Source organism: Staurois parvus, unplaced genomic scaffold (assembly GCF_062004578.1).
Source record: "Staurois parvus isolate SC_StPar_1 unplaced genomic scaffold, SC_StPar_1.0 ptg000020l, whole genome shotgun sequence".
NCBI lineage: Eukaryota > Metazoa > Chordata > Amphibia > Anura > Ranidae > Staurois > Staurois parvus.
Window position 1 is genome coordinate 978,261 of NW_028317816.1, and position 19,476 is coordinate 997,736.

The 19,476-nt window shown below is 40.5% G+C and overlaps 1 protein-coding gene across 2 annotated transcripts in view; it reads right to left on the reverse strand.

Moving 5' to 3' along the window:
• AOAH (acyloxyacyl hydrolase) overlaps nt 1-19,476 on the reverse strand; it is a 202,443-nt gene that overhangs the window by 20,394 nt on the left and 162,573 nt on the right. For both annotated transcript variants that reach the window (XM_089687015.1, XM_089687006.1), the window contains exons 13-15: nt 14,204-14,286; nt 8,340-8,376; nt 3,669-3,743 (exon numbers count right to left, since the gene is read on the reverse strand). In XM_089687015.1, coding sequence (XP_089543141.1) covers nt 3,669-3,743; nt 8,340-8,376; nt 14,204-14,286 — 195 coding nt within the window. The remainder of the gene's footprint in view (nt 1-3,668; nt 3,744-8,339; nt 8,377-14,203; nt 14,287-19,476) is intronic.

Here is a 19,476-nt window from a genome sequence, read left to right on the forward strand (position 1 = left end):
GGATCAGAGAAGTGAGGATCAAACATCCTTTTTACACAATGCGGAGGATTAACCAATTAGGTTCCACAGTGGCAAGCTTGCTTTACTGCATATACAGACTGACTTTACTGTTGTGTGTTTAGTAACACTTTAATACTATATCTACTTTACACCAATTATCTGTTCGGCATTTGTTACACTTATGGTTTTTTTCTCACTATTCGGTATAATGTTTGTACAAAACTTTGTAGGCAGAATAAAGGCGTTTAGTGATTGGGTGCCTGGTGAGAGCATGACTCAACATGGTTAGTAAAAGATGTACCAATATCAAACTATAAAAAAAAGTTGTATTAGAACATGGGATTCCAAAATAAGTCTGAAGATGCCATGGTTGCATACAGCATCCCTTATAATAATAGTCAGCAGTGAGAGACACTGGTTAATGGTTAGACCTCTGACACCGGTGAATGGTGAGAACTGTCACCACTGGGAGTGTGACATCTGAGCTATTTCTGTGTATGATCTCAAATCCCCATTCAGATATGGTTTTTGCCTTTAGAGTCTGTCCATTATGACAAGGCTGGGGTGTTTATCCAAACTGTAAATTACCTTTGGTACCAGATATGTCCAAGCGATCATAGTTTATGCAGGTGTGAAGTTTATGTAGAATGTGATTCATGATATTTCTGTTCACTAAACAGCTTGGGTGGTCAGAGAGCTGCACATGGTCTATAACTGGCAGAAGCTATATACTGTATGTCACTATTGTGTCAGTGGGGTTCATTTACTAAAACGGGAGAGTGCAAAATCTGGTGCAGCTCTGCTAAGAAACCAATCAGCTTCCAGGTTTAAGCCCTGGTTCACACTGAATGCGACTTTGAAATTGAGCTACTTCACTTGAAGTAGTGCGATTTCAAAACTGCAGATCAGTATGATTTGTGCCTCCGATTTCACTGTGGCGTGCAACCTCATTTAACAGAAGTCAATGCAAGTTGCAATGAAATCTGAAAAAACTAGTGCAGGAACTAATTTTGAAATCACACTACTTCATATCGCACTGATTAACCACTTCCAGTCTGGACACTTTTATCCCCTTCCTGACCAGGGCAATTTTCAGCTTTCAGCGTTATCACACTTTGAATGACAATTGCACGGTCATGCAACACTGTACCCATATGAATTTTTTACCATTTTTTTGAGACAGATAAAACTTTATTTTGGTGGTATTTATTCACCACTGGGATTTTAATTTTTTTTGCTATGTAAATGAAAATGTGCAAAAATTTTGAAAAAAAGTGTTTTTCTTATAAAAGTTTGCAAGTAAATAATATTTCATCATAAATCTTGGCCAAAATTTATTCTGTTATCTTTTTAGTAAAAATAAATAAATAAGCCAAATTAGTTTATAACCAAAAATTATAATTTTTAAACATTTTTTTTTACATTTTTATTTTTTTTTTATATTATTATTTATTTATTTATTTTTTACATACTGTCACCCTAGCAGTACAGTATCACCATGGTGACACTTTACTACTTTTGGGGGGTGATGAAGATTTTTTATTTTTTTTTACACTGATTGCTTTTAAACCCATATAGGATGTAAAAGAAATCATTTCTCTTTCTCTCTGTCTGCATTCTTGTAGCCATTGAGAACTACTGAGTGAGCTGTGATTGGTCACAGCTTGTCACATGGTACAAGGCTGTTGTGCATAGCCTTGTACCATGTGACCTCTGTGATCATTCACAGATTTCACATGTAGTAAGCAATGATGTCAGAAGTGCATGTGATCACTGATTGGCCAATCACATGATCGGGACCTCGTACAGACGATCGGTGTTTCACTGTGTCCGGAGGACACAGTGGGCACCGGATCGTGGTGCTGCGTGCTCCCGGGGAGCGCGCACAAGCAAGTTGCAGGGAGGCCGTTTATAAACAGTCACCCGACCCTGCAGTGCCACCGTCCGGCCGTTTATATACAACGGCCGGTTGGGAAGTGGTTAAGACAGTGCCATAGAAATACATTAGATGCGACTTTAGGTGCGATTTATAAATCACATGTCGCACCTGAAGTCACACCCGTGTGAACCAGGGCTTATTGTCAAAGCTTAATTGAACATCTAAGGTTAGAAGCTGATTGGCTACCATGCACAGCTGCACCAGATTTTGCACTCTCCAGTTTTACACCTGGTTCACATATAGGCGGCCGCGTTTTGCACGGGCACAAGAGATAATTCATTTGAATGGACTCCCGTGCCCCGTGACATGCAGGGAAGAAGTCCCTGCACTTCTTTGGAAAACACAGCCCGCACAGGAACCTCGGTACCCAGTACGGTTGCTTTTTCCAGTGCAGGCGGCATGCCATTAGAACTAATGGCACCCACCCGCGGGTTCGCATTTCTCTGTGCAGGTGATGTGGCTGCACAGATTTTCGTGCGGATCCGCAGTGACACCACCCGTACAGATTTGAACCTAGGGTAAGTAAATTAACCTCTGATGTCACATAATTATATAACTTGCAGGAATTTTCACTGTTTCCAAGGTGTTAATATGTTGAAAAGTGTGGGTTATAATAATTTTACCTAGTGTTAAAGTGTTACTAAACCCACAACCGTAAAATTAGTCTGTATATGCAGTAAAGCATGCTTGTTATACTTACTGTGGAGCCTATGGGGTTAATCCTCTGCATTGTGTAAAAAGTCTGTTTGACCCTGGCTTCTCTGTTCCTCCCCTTTTTCAAGTGACTACTTATCTCCAGACTGAACCGTAGGCATGCACATGCTCAGTTTGGTGTGTATTGCTAGAGAGTCTTTTTTTTTTCTTTTTTCTTGGGAGAGTGCATGTGATCAGCACAGGGTCAATCAGCACTGTCCAGACAGACGTCAAGTTATCTGTATCCTCCTACAGCAGAAAACTCCTCCTACAAGCTTTAACCAGTGCTCAGCTGGACACTGAAAGAAGTCACAAGACTGCTCTAACTGCTGATGAGAACAGATATTTAGCAGTTTATATTTAGTAAAATAATTGCACTTCCATGTTCTGTGTGCTGTGGGAGACCAGATATAGTGAAAGCAGGGTCCGGGGTTTAGCAACACTTTAACTTTTCTCTTATGGGGAGGCTTTCCATGCCCATTGTTGTTCTATTTGATGCACTGGCAGCAGGATTGCTCATCCTAAACCTCTGCTAGCACTGCCGTAATGGTGCTATATTTTGTAACATCATTATAATACATACACTGAGGTCCATGGTGTCTGCTGTGATCGACCCTCTCAGTAAGGCCCAGTTGTTTGAATGGTGGTCTTATATTTGAAGTGTTGGCCTCTTAATCTGCTGTCCTATCTATAAGGATGTGTCTATTATAGATAAGTGAAATACTCATGAAGTGCTTGGAAAAGAGACATATCAGTTGGCAGGATTTCTGCTCTAAATGTTCCTTTTGATTATGTATTCATTGTACAATGCTGCTCAGTTCACCTTAGTCAATCATACCAGCTACTTCCATGGTTTGTATAGGTTATTTATAGGGCTTTGCCTTTATCCTTCAAGCTTTTGAACTCTTTCATTTCCTCTACTTGTAACTGTTAAAATTACAGCAAATAGAGCCTTGTGAATGACTGTATGATTGCTTATATCCCTTTTCCTTACAGTTTCATGAATAGACAGTTATGTTCTCTGTATGAAACTTACTTATTGCAGACATCATTGCCAATCAATCCGTAGAAAACAACCACGGGTTTGTCAATTTCTTGATTCCGTGCCAAACTGAAATGTAAAATGAAAACAAAGTTAAAATGGTATTAAAACCAAAAGCAAAAATGTGATATATTGAAGCTTACTAGTCCTTAGATGCGGTGGCTGCATTGGTTTTCTTTTCTCCCTTTGTTTTCATTTGGTGATCTGGCAAGTAACATGCCTCCTGTATTAGAGCTCCTTCATTCTGGATGAATGAGCACAGGGGGCACAGCAGACGGCAGCACTGTCATTCTGGGTGGAGGGGAGTGTTAAATGTTGTAGGAGATTTAAATACACTAACAAATTGAAGCCAAACTCCAGCTCACAGTTTATAATCAGTTACAGCAAACAGTTTTGGCCCTTTTAGGAGAAAGGGTTTACATGAATAAATAACAGCTGATCATGGTAAGCATCCCTGTCAGTGTTAAATGGTCACATCCCCGTACTGATACATTCTGCTGGAGAGCTTGTTCTTTTAAAAAAACAACATACTTTCCGACTGGAGATGAAAATAGAAGAAAGAAAGCCTAAAAAAGAAAATGAATGTAGCCATCACATCTAAGAATCGGTAAACTGCACTATAACAAATGTTTGCTTTTGGGTTTAATATTGCTTTACACTAATACAATTAAATACATTGGAAAATAATGAGACATCAAGGCTGTATTAGGTGGGTAAAATCAGTACATCTATCACACCTTGTCCATTCCCCCCTTTTATGGGTAAGTTTAGATTTTTAGGCACCAAAAGGGGGAGTTTGATAACACAAATACATTTATACGGAGGAAGCTTTAGAAGGATATAGGAATGAGAATTACAAGCTGAAAATTCAAATGGTATTTATATTAAGGAATTTATTGACATTTTATGGCAACTTTATGTAATGGCATATATTTGAAAATGTAATGTATACATAGTTACATAGTTAGTCTGGCTGAAAAAAGACAAAAGTCCATCCAGTTCAACCATTAAAAAAAAAAAAAAAAAAAAAAAAAAAGTTATAATCCTACAGCCACAGTTGATCCAGAGGAAGGCAAAAAAAAACCCAGCAAAGCATGATCCAATTTGCTCCTGCAGGGGAAAAAATTCCTTCTTGATCCTCTGAGAGGCAATCAGATATTCCCTGGATCAACTTTACTTATGAATATTAGTATCCAGTTATATTCTGTGTATCTAAGAAAGAATCCAGGCCTTTTTTAAAGCAATCCATTGAGCTGGCCAGAACCAACTCTTGAGGGAGTCTATTCCACGTGTTCACAGCTTTTACTGTGAAGAAATGTTTCCGTGATTACATTTCTTTTCCTCCAGACATAAAGAGTGCCCCCTTGTCCTCTGTGATGACCTCAGGGTGAATAACTCTACACCGAGTTCACTATATGAACCACTGATGTATTTATACATGTTGATCATATCCCTCCTTAATTTCCTCTTCTCAAGAGAGAATAAATCCAGTTCCTCTAATCTTTCCTCATAGCTGAGCTCCTCCATGCCTCTTATCAGTTTGGTTGCCCTTCTTTGTACTTTCTGCAGTTCCCCAATGTTCTTTTTGTGAATTGGTGTCCAAAATTGACCTGCATATTCCAGATGAGGTCTTACTAATAATTTGTACAAGGGTACAATAGTAATAATATACTGTATTACTTGCAGATAAACTTTGGCTGATATAAGGAATGGGTAAATCTCCTTCCTATCTTACTTTTCCTTCTCTTCCCATATCAGACAGATAATGTTTCTATTAGACAAAGGAAGTTAAAAAGCAAACTGCTTTGCTTTGCTGTCTCTTTAGATAACCTATAGTGCTCTGGAAACCCTTTGCTATGTATTATATGTAGCAAAAGTGTGTCAATTTCAGAATAGGAAAGGTTGTGGGTGTAACAAACAGAAGTGTCTAGCGGGCATTATATGCATGTGTAGGAGATGAATGCAGAAGGTTTGACAGCAGGCAGTATGTGCAAGAGAGGTGTACCAGGGGAAAATATTTGCAGGAGGAGATTGTGACAGCAGGCAATATGTGCCGGAAAAAGGTGCAGAGATAATTACAGGGGGAACTATATGCATGAGAGAAGTGCAGAGGGTATGACAGTGGGCAGGGGCTGACTGAGCATTTGGGCATTCGGGCATTGCCTGAGGAACCAGGGTCAGTAGGGGGCCCTTGAGAGGCTCACTGTCCAGTGACAGTGTTGGGAGAGGAGGAGGAGGCAGTCTCCGATACTGGAAGTAGCTCACCGTTGACTTCATGTAGAGTGAGTCAGTGTCCCAGGCAGTGGTACTGCCTTGTACACGCTGCTGGTGATGGAGCTGGTGGGCAGTGGGAATGTGAGAGGCAGTGGCGTATCATCCATGGGTGCAGGGTGTTCACTACACACACCCTGCACCCATGGATCAGTGGGGATTATGGGCAAGACAGGAGTGAAAAACATAATCACTATACTTAACAGTACTAGGATTCTAGGATGCAGCCCTCTCAACCAATGAGGATTCCTATGCTTACAGGTTGGGAGAGCACAGGGATCATCAGCGTGGTGCTGCCCCTTAAAGTTTATGTATAGCCTAAACTTTTTTTCTAGTTTTGTATAGAGTAGGAAACAGTTTAAACTTCTGCCATGAGAAATAAAAAGTGAGATGAAATCTCTAGAAAGTGGAAGGAATTTCCACTTAGTCAGGGTTCTAATCCTTCCCTACTCTAACCAAAGCTGGAAAAAAATCACAGATGTTTTAGAACATGCTCAAAGTGGGTGGCTGTAAAGGCAGAAGGTTTTGTTTACCTTCATGCATTCTATGCATGAAGGTACAAAAACCTTCTGTGTGCTGCTTCCCCCACAGCCCACCCTAATACTTACTTGAGCCCCCTCTCGATTCAGCGATGTGCATCAGAGCCTCGGCTGTCCCCTCTCCTCATTGACAGAGACAGCAGTGGGAGCCATTGGCTTCCACTGCTGTCAATCACAGCCAGTGAGCAAATGAGGAGAGAGCAGGGGCAGGGCTGAGCTGTAGCTCTGTGTATCTTATGGACACATAAAGCCAGGGTCAAAAGGAAGCACACATCAGTGCCCCCATAGCAAGCAGCTGGCTATTGGGGGCACTGGTCAAGGGGGAGGTTACAGGAGTACCTGCGGTGGACCTGGGAAGAAGAGGATCGGGACTGCTCTGTGAAAAACCACTGCACAGAGCAGGTAAGTATGACATGTTTTAAAAAAAAATCAGAACCTATAATGCCACTTTAACTACAGTGCAATCTTCAGAGGGCACAGACCGTGCTGAGCTGCCTGGCAGGGATGCCTGATTTACCAGACAAACTGAACAGAATTCTAAAATGGTTTATCTATATATAGTTTATGTTTTATTGTGTATTCAGTTGTTTGCCTAGATAACAGCTTTAAAACAAATAATTTGCATTTATACAGATACAGCTTGCTGTATGGGTGTATTTTTCATCCAATAATTCTTCCTGTGCAGCCTCTTGTCCAGCTAGCAAAATCCTTATAGCTGTCTGTATCCTTCTATCCTGAATTTGTTTGAAAATCAAGCTATGGCAATACAGGCCTGTATGTTTACTGGTTCACACATTCAAAAAGCACAGCAGCCACATGTTGGAGCATGAGGGAACCATATGAAAAGCCAGTAATAAATGTTTAATTGAGGAGGATTAAAACTCAGATTTGAAGTTAAGGATTGCTGTAATGTTTTCTGGCTTGCATTAGCAATTTACAGATGGATTTTAATTGCTGCCTTGGGTACCTATTAAAAGTAAACCTTTCAATAATTAAAAGTACCTGGCGTAACTTCACTTGTTGAGTGCCCTGGAAGTCTCAAAGCCCAGAGTGTTCTAATATTCACATCTTCTTTTTCTAGAGAAAAAGTGACGACCTGCAAAATTCCTCTGGGAAGGTAATGGGTAGCACTTTATTCACTCTACAAAAATCAAGATTTACACATTATAGCACCCCAGGTCTTGGACCCATAGTGTGCTCAAGATGCTATATGAGGTATGTGAAGGTCCCTGAGTGTGTTTACATTCCACTCATGATGCCAATTTATTACTTATAGTAATTGCATAACTTAATGGGATGAAGGCTTTAAATGTACATACTGGACCCAAATCCTTCTTAGGAAATTGAATTGGTTTAAATGAATGAGATTTTTTTTTGCCTAAGCATTTTCCTTACTTCTAGTCCCCAATAAACAGTTACGTCCATTAGGTGCAGCAAATTCTAACTCGGGTGTATTAAATATAAAACCATATCCTTTCTGAATAGTGCACTTTCACTATTTCCAGTTTTATAGTGCCATAATAATGTACACAGTCTCAACCTCAAAAACCCATATCATTTACAAACACCCCTCCATGGTAGTCAACTCAATACATTTTATGCAGATTAAATTAAGCCTGAATGCAAAGCAAGCAGCTAGATAAACAGGTGAAAAGGTATGTGGGAACTGTTGACCTAGCAGAGGATTTGCAATACAGCCTGTTCTACTGTTTTTGTGATCCAGCATTTCTACCAGATCTTAAAACCTCTACATATTGTGCATGCTTGTTGGCAAAGTGCTTTCAGGTGCTATTCAGTGGCATCATGGCACACAAACACACATAGCATGGTTTTTCTTCATTTCAAGTAAAATTACCTTTTTAAATAGTGCTTTAAATTGCCTGCTGAACCACCTGTCAAGAAACAGAGGATATTGTGAATACACAATAAATTGAATACAAAACTCTTGTGCATTGTTTAGTTGAGACTAAATCACAACAGGAAAGCAAAAAAAACTAAATAAAAATATGACCAGATAGAGTCTCCAATATTCATTCTATAATGTGATGCAAAAGATCACCTGGCCCTTTTAACTGCAAAGCCTTTAAACTGTGTAAATCGTAAGAGTTGTATGATCAGACTGTACTCCCAAATTTCATTTCATTTGGAGCACTAACCTTTTGAGGGCCGCTGAGTTCTTTGGGTGCCCCTAAGCTCTGCACAGCCAGGCAACACGCTTTTTCCACACTTGCACACTTGTAGTCAGTAAACAGTCCTTGGGCTTGTTTTTAGTTGTTTTTAATAAGGGGTTATATGGGATGCCCAAGGAACTGCAAAACTTGAGGACAAACATTTTAGCAACCATACTGTACAAAAACGTGGATCCAAAAATACCACTGTCTCTTTAAGTGAGCTCTAAGCCCCCTTGGTGTACCTCCTCAGATCCCAGATGAATCCTTTCTCTTCACCTGGCTGTACTGAAGGTATCCCTGAGCAAGGGATTCCAAAATCTAGCAATGAAGTTGTTCCGGATGAGAACTAGTTGGATCTTGCTCCTGACCACCCTCTCCCTTTATCTGGCCCAGGGGGTGTAGGAGTACTCACACTGTCCTGTCCTGCCAGTGTGGTGAGTAGGTAGCTGCTTTGAGGCCTTTCGCTGGGCTGGCTCCTTCCCTGTTACTCAGGATGTCCTCCCAAAGAGACAGTGGCACAGTGGAGATCCTTCCATCCAGCAACCAGCCTGTAGGTAGGCTCAATTCCCTGGGGCCCCCTCCCAGGCTACACTCTCCAGCCTTCCTCTCAGTCCATCTTCCATCTGACTCTGCACTCCTGCTTCCCAGGCTCTGTCACATTTAAGGATTGTCCTTGGTCACCATGTCTGGCCTCCTGCCTGGGAATCAGCCAAGGTCCCTCAAACATGCAGATCTGGGCCTCCTCCCCTTCTCCAAAGTTATGGAAGGGTGGGAGGGCTCTAGAAGCCCTGACCTGTAGAGCCTCATAGCCTGTACCGAGGTGAACTCCTGCTTCACTTCCAGGCTGACTCATCCCAGGCTGCTACCCAGTCTCTGTCTAAAAAAAACAACAAAGCCTAGCTACCTACTACTGTATGCTGCACATTATTTGGGAATGTCAGCACTACCTCTATGAGTATCAGTTGGAGCTGCTAAAAATTGAATGGAGGTCAAATGATCAGATGATAGCTCAACAGTGACTCTGATATTCTGATAGATGATTAGCCAAAAAATTCTGGTAACATCATTGGGACAATTGCACAGTATTCCTCTTTAGGTATTTGCAAGATCACCTCTGTTTATAACCATGTGGCACCCTCCTAGTTAGGTGCTAGGATGTGTATAGTTAGGTTAAACATAGCTGTGTTTCTCTGCTTACCAGACAAACTCTCAGGTAAATTCAGTGTGGTATTCTGCTTAACAGAGTGCTGTGATTGATTAGTTAGGTCTGCCCATGATGCTCTGGTGCTGTTGGAGTTTGTCTGAGTTCTGCCCACCTTCAGGAAGCTATGAGAGCCTTCCAGAACATCGGCAGGGGCTAGGCAAAGGAACAGCATGAATATGGATGCAGCCTTGGCCAATTGCAGGGGAAGGCAGTCCCATTGCATGCTGGGAGTGGTATTTATATTCTGAGAGCACATGGGTTCCGTATCTTTCCCAGGAGAGGATTGTACCAGCCAAGCTCGATGCAGACTGCCTCGCCTGGCACTTGTTGCCATGTGGCCTCAGGTGGGTCAAACTGAGGGCCTAAAGTTTAGAGAGAGTGACCCTGGTTTTGCAGGAAACTGACTGAGGGGAGTTGTCTGCCAAGGCTATGTCTGGTATCACTGAAGGGTTTTGCTTGGAAGATTGGAAGGAGGCAACCATTCTATCCTTGGGCATTGTGAGTGCTGACATTGAGAAACTTGGGGACGCTGTGTGCTTGCCATCTCCCCTGGGGTTTGATAGTCAGCGTGGGTCCAGAAAAAAAGGGAACACTGGCTAGTGTTCTGAAGAGCTTGTCAAAGTGTTGCTACTGCAAAGGACTTTGCTTAGCTATGTTACCTTTGGGCTGTCACAGTCTGTCATAACTGGCTTATACCTGAGGAGTGCAGCCTTGTAACTACTACTACTGCTAAAGGGACTTTGCTTACTCCTAAACTACTTGCTGCTATATGTGACAAAGGGAAGTCTGCTATCTACTGAAAAAAAAAAATAATAATATATAATGTGCCGCTTAAATAAAATAAATATGCACTCACATTGTTAAAATATTAAAACAGCTTGATAAAATGATACTCTTTAGAAGTGTGCGCCACATACAGTGCATACTCACCGTCCGCGGGTGTTTAGAGTGACGTCATAGCGTTACGCCACTGGTCACCGCACACAGCTAAAGAGTATAATTTTATCAAGCTGTTTTAATATTTTAACAATGTGAGTGCATATGTTTGGGCACATAATAAAATATAAATCTCAAAGGATAAGGCACTATGTTCCTATTTCTTTCTTATGGTATGATACCAAGGAAAATCTGAGGAGGAGGAGATAAGCAGCGGCAGAGGGAGTGAGAGATCCCTGGAGGGATATTGGCTTATGAGCTGAGGAGCAGTGGCAAGCACCTAAAGGATACCCACCACTGTTTACACGGTGCAACACAATACACAGAGTTCCAATTGTGAACAAAAAGCGATATAAGCCTTTATATAGGCTTATAAGGAGGTGAGCGCATAACCTTATCACATTAAGGAGTCACTGGAAATCACCGTTTGTGGATCACTTTATTGTTAATATTGGAATAGTCACCTATTATTTTTCACCAGAGACGTTTATTTGTTTGTTTTTTGGATCACACATTGTTGTCTGAACAGTCAATATCTAGTCATCATCAGAGACTTTATTTTATTTTAGCGGCACATTATATATTATATATATTTTTTTCACATTTATATTATTACTGTTTGTTCACATAATAATAAGTTGTTACACGTATTATTATTAATTAGGAGCGCGACATTTATTTATTTATTTATTTTATTCTTGTATACACATTAATTGAGGATGTGATTAATGTCAGCAAACCTTGAAAATTCACAATAAGTGGCTCATAAGTATTACCCTAATTAAGAGATCAGCTAAAGTGTGAATAGTTCTAATTTTGGGGTCTCCTACTACAATTCCCCATCCCTATCCCCAGTTCTACAATAAACTCCAAAAACAAACATCCTCTAGACTGGTCATTGTAGACAATGAGTGGAAGAGTGTTTGTGTATTTTGCTGATGAAATACACTGCCTGGCTGCGGGCCAAAGCAAGGGGAAACTGGGGCAACAAACAAGCAGCTCCTGTGAGGGTAGCGCTACAGCCGCAATCTCATTAGGAAAAATGATTGTGATCCCAATCTCACCCTGCTTGATCACATCAACAAGATTTAATTCAGATTAATGAAACCTTTATGGCCTTTTGAATATGTCTTCCCTAATGATAGATCAAAGACATAATTTGCTGGAACCTACCTATGGGAATGATCTATGGGTGGGCAGATTCCATGTCTTTGTGGTTCATATAAGAGTGGGTGGGTCAAGTTAGTTATCTATTCCCTTTTACCTGCCCACACACAATGCCACCCATTTTTTCAAATCTATATCCTTTCCTCTAGAAAGTATTTCTCTTCCATTTTTTACTAGAAAGTATTTTTCCAGTTTTATAGATCGTATTATCTTTCAATAAAATCAAGGCATCCCATATAGACCACTTTCTATAACACAAGTGACAGCACAATAGACTTAGAAGACAATGAAGAACGTTTTTGCCTTGGGTGCTAGTCAGGGGCGGACTGACCATTTGGAAACTCGGGCACTGCCCGAGGGCCCGGGGTCAGTAGGGGGCCCCATGAGATGCCCCTGGTACCTTTTTCATAGGCTTTTTTGAGTTTGAGCAAGGACACAGGGGCCCCATGATCCACTATTGCCCGGGGGCCCCATGAGTTGTCAGTCCGCCCCTGGTGCTAGTCCCAGCTCATAGCAATCTAGTTAGAGCTGTTTCCATTCAGGCATATTTAGTAGGTCTGCCCCAAATGAAGGAAAGAAAAATAAAGCTTGTCTGACTATTGAAATAGTAAGAGTGTGCTATTCATACTATCAAATCACACTGATAAATACAAGAGTGGAGACGATCATCATATCCACCATATGAATGAATTCTCACTTTATTCCATTCACAATAAAAGCAGCTGAGAAATGTCCATTACAAAGGTGATGCATTGTGAGCCATGCTATTATTATACATCATTTATAGCACCAACAGTTTGCCTGTTGCTTTACAAAAGGAAGTCAGACAGTACAGTTGTAAAAGAATTCAATACAAGTGGTTCAGGAGAGCCCTGCTCTGGAGAGATTACAGTGTGAAAATGAACATTGCTCAGCTGCTTTTATTGTGAAAGAAAAAAACTGACATTTTTATGTATATGGTGAATATGCTGATCGTTTTTACCTTGGGTTTGGCCAAACATTGAACATTTTAGAGCTACATTTATCAGTAAATTTACACACTGGTAGACTGTATTAGGAAAGACTAAACTGAGAACTAAATCCCTATTGAGTATTTAGGTGAGCCCATGCTATAGGCTTCAAACCTTCCCATATGGAAGAAAAATATATTTGAAATATATTTTAAAAGAATTCTTTCCAAATACATTGATATATATTTGAAATGCTACAATTTTGTCCATATTCAATATATTTCATTAAATATATATATTTATATGTTAAAATCACTTCCTGTCCGCCCCATGTACATAAACGGCTGGACAGAAGCAGTGCAGGAGCGGATGGCTGTTTACAAACATCCTCCCACATTCCCTGCCTCTGCACGCTCCCTGGATGCGCACGGCACCACGATCCAGTGCCCTCTTTGTCCGGAGGACACAGCGGAACACCAATCGCTGTATGGGACCTCTGTGTGAGGTCCTGATCATGTGATCACTGATTGGCCAATCAGTGATCATATGAATAGTAGTAAGCAAGATGTCACTTCCTGACATCATTGCTTACTACTAGTGAAATCTGTGAATGATCACAGAAGTCACATGGTACAAGGCTATTCACAACAGCCTGGTACCATGTGACAAGCCAGGTAACCAATCACAGCTCTCACAGTATTTCTCAAGAATGCAGCCAGAGAGAATGAGAAATGATTGCTTTTACAGCCTTTATGGGTGTAAAAGCAATCAGTGTAAAAAAAAAAAAAATCTTCATCACCGCCCACAAGTAGTACAGTGTCACTATGGTGACACTGTACTGCTAGGGTGACAGTATGTTTAAAAAAAAAATATTAATAATAATATAAAAAAGTAAAACAAAAATTTAGAAAACTAATTTGTTTTTTTGTTTTTTTACTAAAAAGATAGCTGAATACATTTTGGCCAAGATTTCTGAAGAAAGATTATTTATTTGCAAAATTTTATAACAAAAGTCCTTTTTTTTCAAAATGTTTGGACTTTTTCATTTATATAGCAAAAAAATAAAAATCCAAGTGGTGAATAAATACCACCAAATTAAAGTTTTATTTGTCTCAAAAAAATGTTAAAAAATTCATATGGGTACAGTGTTGCATGAACGCGCAATTGTCATTCAAAGTGTGATAGCACTGAAAGCTGAAAATTGGCCTGGACAGGAAGGGGGTGAAAGTGTCCGGACTTGAAGTGGTTAAAATACTTCAAAAGAAATCAATTGAATGAGAAAAATGTATACCATTCCTGGATATGTTCTGGTAATCCCTGTGGTTGCAGCGGTTTCGGTTTCTTAACTTCAGATATAATGATTGTGTCCATCCTCTGTAATATAACGAACTCAGTTAGAAAAATGAAAAACATTAGAGAAAGCCTATGTAATGGGTCATGAAATATGGTATTTCTTTATATGGTATAAAATATCCACTTGAAGATCAAGAATTTTTGGCACTCTTTGTTTACATGTAACAATCAGTACTTTTTGCTAGAAAATGTCTTAGAACCCCCAAATAATATATATTTTTTTAAAGCACAGGTCCTAGAGAATAAATGGGTGGGTGCTGCCATTCTTTGTTACACGGTATCTGTGCAGCGGTGTTTCAAATGCAATTTAAAAAAAAACAAAAAACTTTTTCAATATTCATGCAAAAAAACACAATACATAACCCAATTTTTTGGTACAGTATAAAAGATGATGTTACGCTGAGAAAATAGATACCAAATTTGTCACACTTTAATACTGCGAATTCCCGTGCAATGGCGACAAATGCCATAAATTTTACTATTCATAGGTGACACTTTAACCACTTCCCGACCGGACGTTGCATATAAACGGCCGGACGGTGGCACTGCAGGGTCGGGTGGCCGTCTATAAACGGCCTCTCTGCACCCTGCTTGTGCGCGCTCCCTGGGAGCGCGCAGCACCGCGATCCGGTGCCTGCTGTGTCCTCCGGACACAGTGAAACACCGATCGTCGGACGGGACCTCTGTACGAGGTCCCGATCATGTGATCACTGATTGGCCAATCAGTGATCACATGCAAAGTAGTAAGCAAGATGTCACTTGTGACATCATTGCTTACTACGTGTGAAATCTGTGAATGATCACAGAGGTCACATGGTATAAGCCTATTCACAACAGGCTTGTACCATGTGACAAGCTGTGACCAATCACAGATCAGTCAGTACTTCTCAATGAGTGCATGAATGCACACAGAGAGAAAGAGAAATGATTGCTTTTACATCCTATATGGGTGTAAAAGAAATGTGTAAAAAAAAAAAAAAAAAAATCTTCATCACCCCCCTCACCATGGTGACACTATACTGCTAGGGTGACAGTATGTAAAAAAAATAAAAAAAAATAAAAAATAATAATATAAAAAAATAAAATAAAAATGCAAAAAAAATGTTTAAAAATTATAATTTTTGTTATAAACTAATTTGGATTTTTTTTTTTTACTAAAAAGATAACGGAATAAATTTTGGCAAAGATTTATGATGAAATATTATTTATTTGCAAAATTTTATAAAAAAAACACTTTTTTTCAAAATTTTTGGACATTTTCATTTACATAGCAAAAAAAATAAAAATCGCAGCAGTGAATAAATACCACCAAAATAAAGCTTTATCTGTTTCAAAAAAATGGTAAAAAATTCATTTGGGTACAGCGTTGCATGACCGCGTAATTGTCATTCAAAGTGTGATAGCGCTGAAAGCTGAAAATTGCCCTGGTCAGGAAGGGGGTAAAAGTGTCCGGTCTTGAAGTGGTTAAAAGCCTTCACAGGTTACCACTTTAGATTTGTAGAGTTCTGGTGCTAGAATTAGTGTCCATGACCTGACGTTCACATGTGTGGGATGATCGCTGCTTGCGTGCGGGACCGACGCGTGTGTTTGCTTATGCGTGTGACCACGCGGGGATTAGGAGCACTTTAAAACTATATTTATTTTTACTTTCACCGTGTTGCCTAGTTTATTTATTTTTTATCACTTTTGTTGCTGTCACAAGTTATGTAAACATCCTTTGTGAAAGCAATAGGCATGTGATAGGTACTCTTCATGGAGAGATCCGGAGTGTAGCTGGCCAGCTAAGACCAGTCCTAGGTTGTTAATATGGTTCACATATATGTGTATACCAAACCTGCCAATAACCTCAGTATAGTATATATGTGCATATGTTAAAGCCAAAAGCAAAATCATTGCTGTAATTTATGTCTTTGATTGTTATATGACATTTATATATTCATTGTGTTAGCAGAAGCAGAAAAGGAAAATATGCCTTTAAGAGTTAGTTAAAGATGAGCCAATCACAGACAGCCTCATACTGTACAGAGCCTTAACCAATCCCAGCCAGTTTCACATCTATGCCTATGTAAAACTCCCTGCTAGGATTTTCTAGAGACACATGCTCACCAGACAGAAGAGGAAACAGACAGTTCCAATCAGAAAAGCTTTATGGAAGCAGAGCAGGCCAAATAGGTATTTAATGCACTTGTGTGTTCCTCTATTGTTTGGCAGTGCAGGTGGATCTGTGTGTTGAAACTGTTGTGTGTGTTTTAATTGTAGTTCCACCGAATCGAATATAGCAAATCGAATTTACTGAATCTAACAAATTTATCAATCTATCGAATCAAACCACTGTAATATGAAAGAAATAAGCTACTGTATGAAAGAAACAAGCCATTGTAAGCAGTGTTATATGAAGAAGATTGAAGTTATTAAAAAAGTTAACTAAAGTATTCGGTGTACTCTTTAAACCTACTGCATCCATAGAGCGGCATTGGAGGAATTACAGAGTAAAGTCAGTCTAATCAAACAAAGAAACAGCAATTGCATAATTTTCCTAATGCCACAGCGCACTAGGCACCAAAGGGTGCTGCGCCTGCCACAGTGGAACTATTACCCACAGAGGTCAAGCAACAGCGCTCCTCAACTTGCACAGTAAAGAGTACACTAGAGAAATAGAGCGCCAGCATATACCGCCACGCGGAGACACCTCAGAGGAACAGTACAGGCCATAGCACGTGCGCATTAGTAAGACGGCAGCCGACTCTTAAAGTGGCATACCGGCAAAGGCAAGACAGTCAGAGAAAGAGCACCAAACCTCCTGCACCCCTAGAGAGAGAAAGAGATGCATGGGGGGAGGGCCAGAGTCCAGAGCTAGAGTGCTCGCACCGCTATCCATCAAGAGACCACGTGTTGCATCCAGAGAGTTCACGATACTAATCGCAAGTCACCGCAGAGCATCGCAAAGTCACCGCAAAGCATCGCAAGTCACCGCAGAGCATCGCAAGTCACCTCAGAGCATCGCAAGTCACCGCATCAAGAAAAGAAAAGTCTCCTTTAAGACTGACGTTTGTTTCTGCAACCTTCAGATCATGATATCCTGCTCTTCAATTAAGGTCAGAGCTTTCCTTTATTACTCACTTATGCACATAGGTTTCTGCAAGAGACATTTTTGTGCTCAAGAGAATACAGACTTTTAATAAAAGAGAGACATTTATAGTATATGATTCTGAAGTATTTAAAGTGAAAGTAATTTATTGCCTGTATTTTGGTGCTATTACATGTAAAGTGAAAGTCATTTATTCTTGCATTTGTTAGTATTGCATTTAAAGTGACAGGTCCTTATTATTCATATTAATTGTTATAGCATTCAGAAATGGCTGAGCCTAGCATTGCCACCCCACTGTTAGCGGATGCAATGATAGATATGGTAGAAGGTGAAGAGCAAGAGAACCTTTCTGAATCTGAAAGGTGCAATGTAACGGTAGTCTCGCCCCAAACAAATATAGCTGAAACAGGTGAACTAAGACGTTCATCACGGGACAGAAAACCGACCCAAAAGGTGCTAGAAAATTTGGAGCAAGAGCCAGCACTGAACGGAAAAAAGTTCACCCGAATGTATGAGAGGTGGAAAGTATACATTATAGGCATTCGCAGAGAGCTAAAACAAGAAAGCATAAAGGAGAATTTCAGTGAAATAATAGAGACGGTAGAAGATTCTGAGTCGGAGCTTATGACAGCATATATCAACTTGCGGTCATCCTTGACACCCTCCCAGGATATTGTAAGGAACATGGATACACGTACCGCAGTCACTAGGGATTTAGTGAAGCTTATGAGAGAACTATCATCTGCAGCAAAGTATGATGAAGTCAAGGCACGAAAGGGAATGAATGAGCTCTTCATGAAAGACTATGCTAGGTCCTTAGGAGGAACAACAATCTCAAGTGTGACTTCCGTCACTAGCAGAAGCACCAGCCACATAACAGAGTTTTCAAGTACATCAGCCAAAAGAAAGGAATTAGCTGAACAACTCGCTGCCAAAAGAGCAGAAGTTGAGATGGAATCTGCCATTGAGGCTCAGCGCCAGGAAATGGAAGCTCAGCGCCAGGAAATGGAAGCTCAGCGCCAGGAAATGGAAGCTCAGCACCATAAAATGGATGCTCAGCGCCATAAAATGGAAGCCGAAATGGAGGCCCAGCGTCATAAAATGGAAGCCGAAATGGAAGCTCAGCGACATAAAATGGAAGCTCAGAGCCATAAAATGGAAGCCGAACTGGAAGCTCAGCGCCATAAAATGGAAAGTCTGGAAAGGCAGAAGGAAGTTAAGATTATAGAAGCCAGACTCAGAGTGCACGAAGAGGATACGAATCAGGGTAGTCATAGATCCAAACCAGTACTAAGTGGAGAAGCTGACTCCTACGTTCTTCCTTACGCCCAGGAAAATGGAAGGAAATCTCCAGCATGTAGTAAAGAAATAAGTCATAGTCCTTCCATCCCTGCTCATAGAGAAAAGAAGAGAGACTCACCTGATTCAGAACAAAGTGGAAAAAGAGAACCAGATAATTCAACTCTCATATGTCATGGCAGTGGTCACGTTGGTGGACGAATGTTGCAACTGCTGACCCGGCGAAACCTCAGAGAATATTTCTCACTAGACTTCCTGTTCCAGAACCTACTATATTCTCCGGAGACGTACTGAAGTTTATAGAGTGGAAGGCAAGTTTTGAAATGATAATTGAACATAATTGCTCCCGTCCAGTGGACAAGTTATTCTACCTCCAGCGGTATACTGGCGGAGAAGCAAAAAAGGTTCTTGAAGGTAACTTCTATAGGAAAGATGAAGAAGCCTACAAGCAAGCTTGGGAAAAATTAAATGCAAGATATGGTCATCCCTTCTTAGTACAAAGAGCTTTCAGAGAGAAGTTGATAAACTGGCCTAAAATAGGTCCTAAAGAACACTTCAAGCTCCAAGAGTATGGCGACTTCCTGCAAGCATGCAGCAACGCTATCCCACATGTTCAAGGACTAGAAGTATTGAACGACTATCTAGAAAACCACAGGATGCTAGCCAAGCTACCAGAACAAGTGGCTTCTGGATGGAATCGCTATGTGACTAAACAGTTAGATCAAGGCAAAAACTTCCCAAGTTTCAAAGAGTTCTCTGAATTTGTCAATGAGGAAGCACGAATAGCGTGTAATCCAGTAACAGCATCTCATGTCTTAAAACCC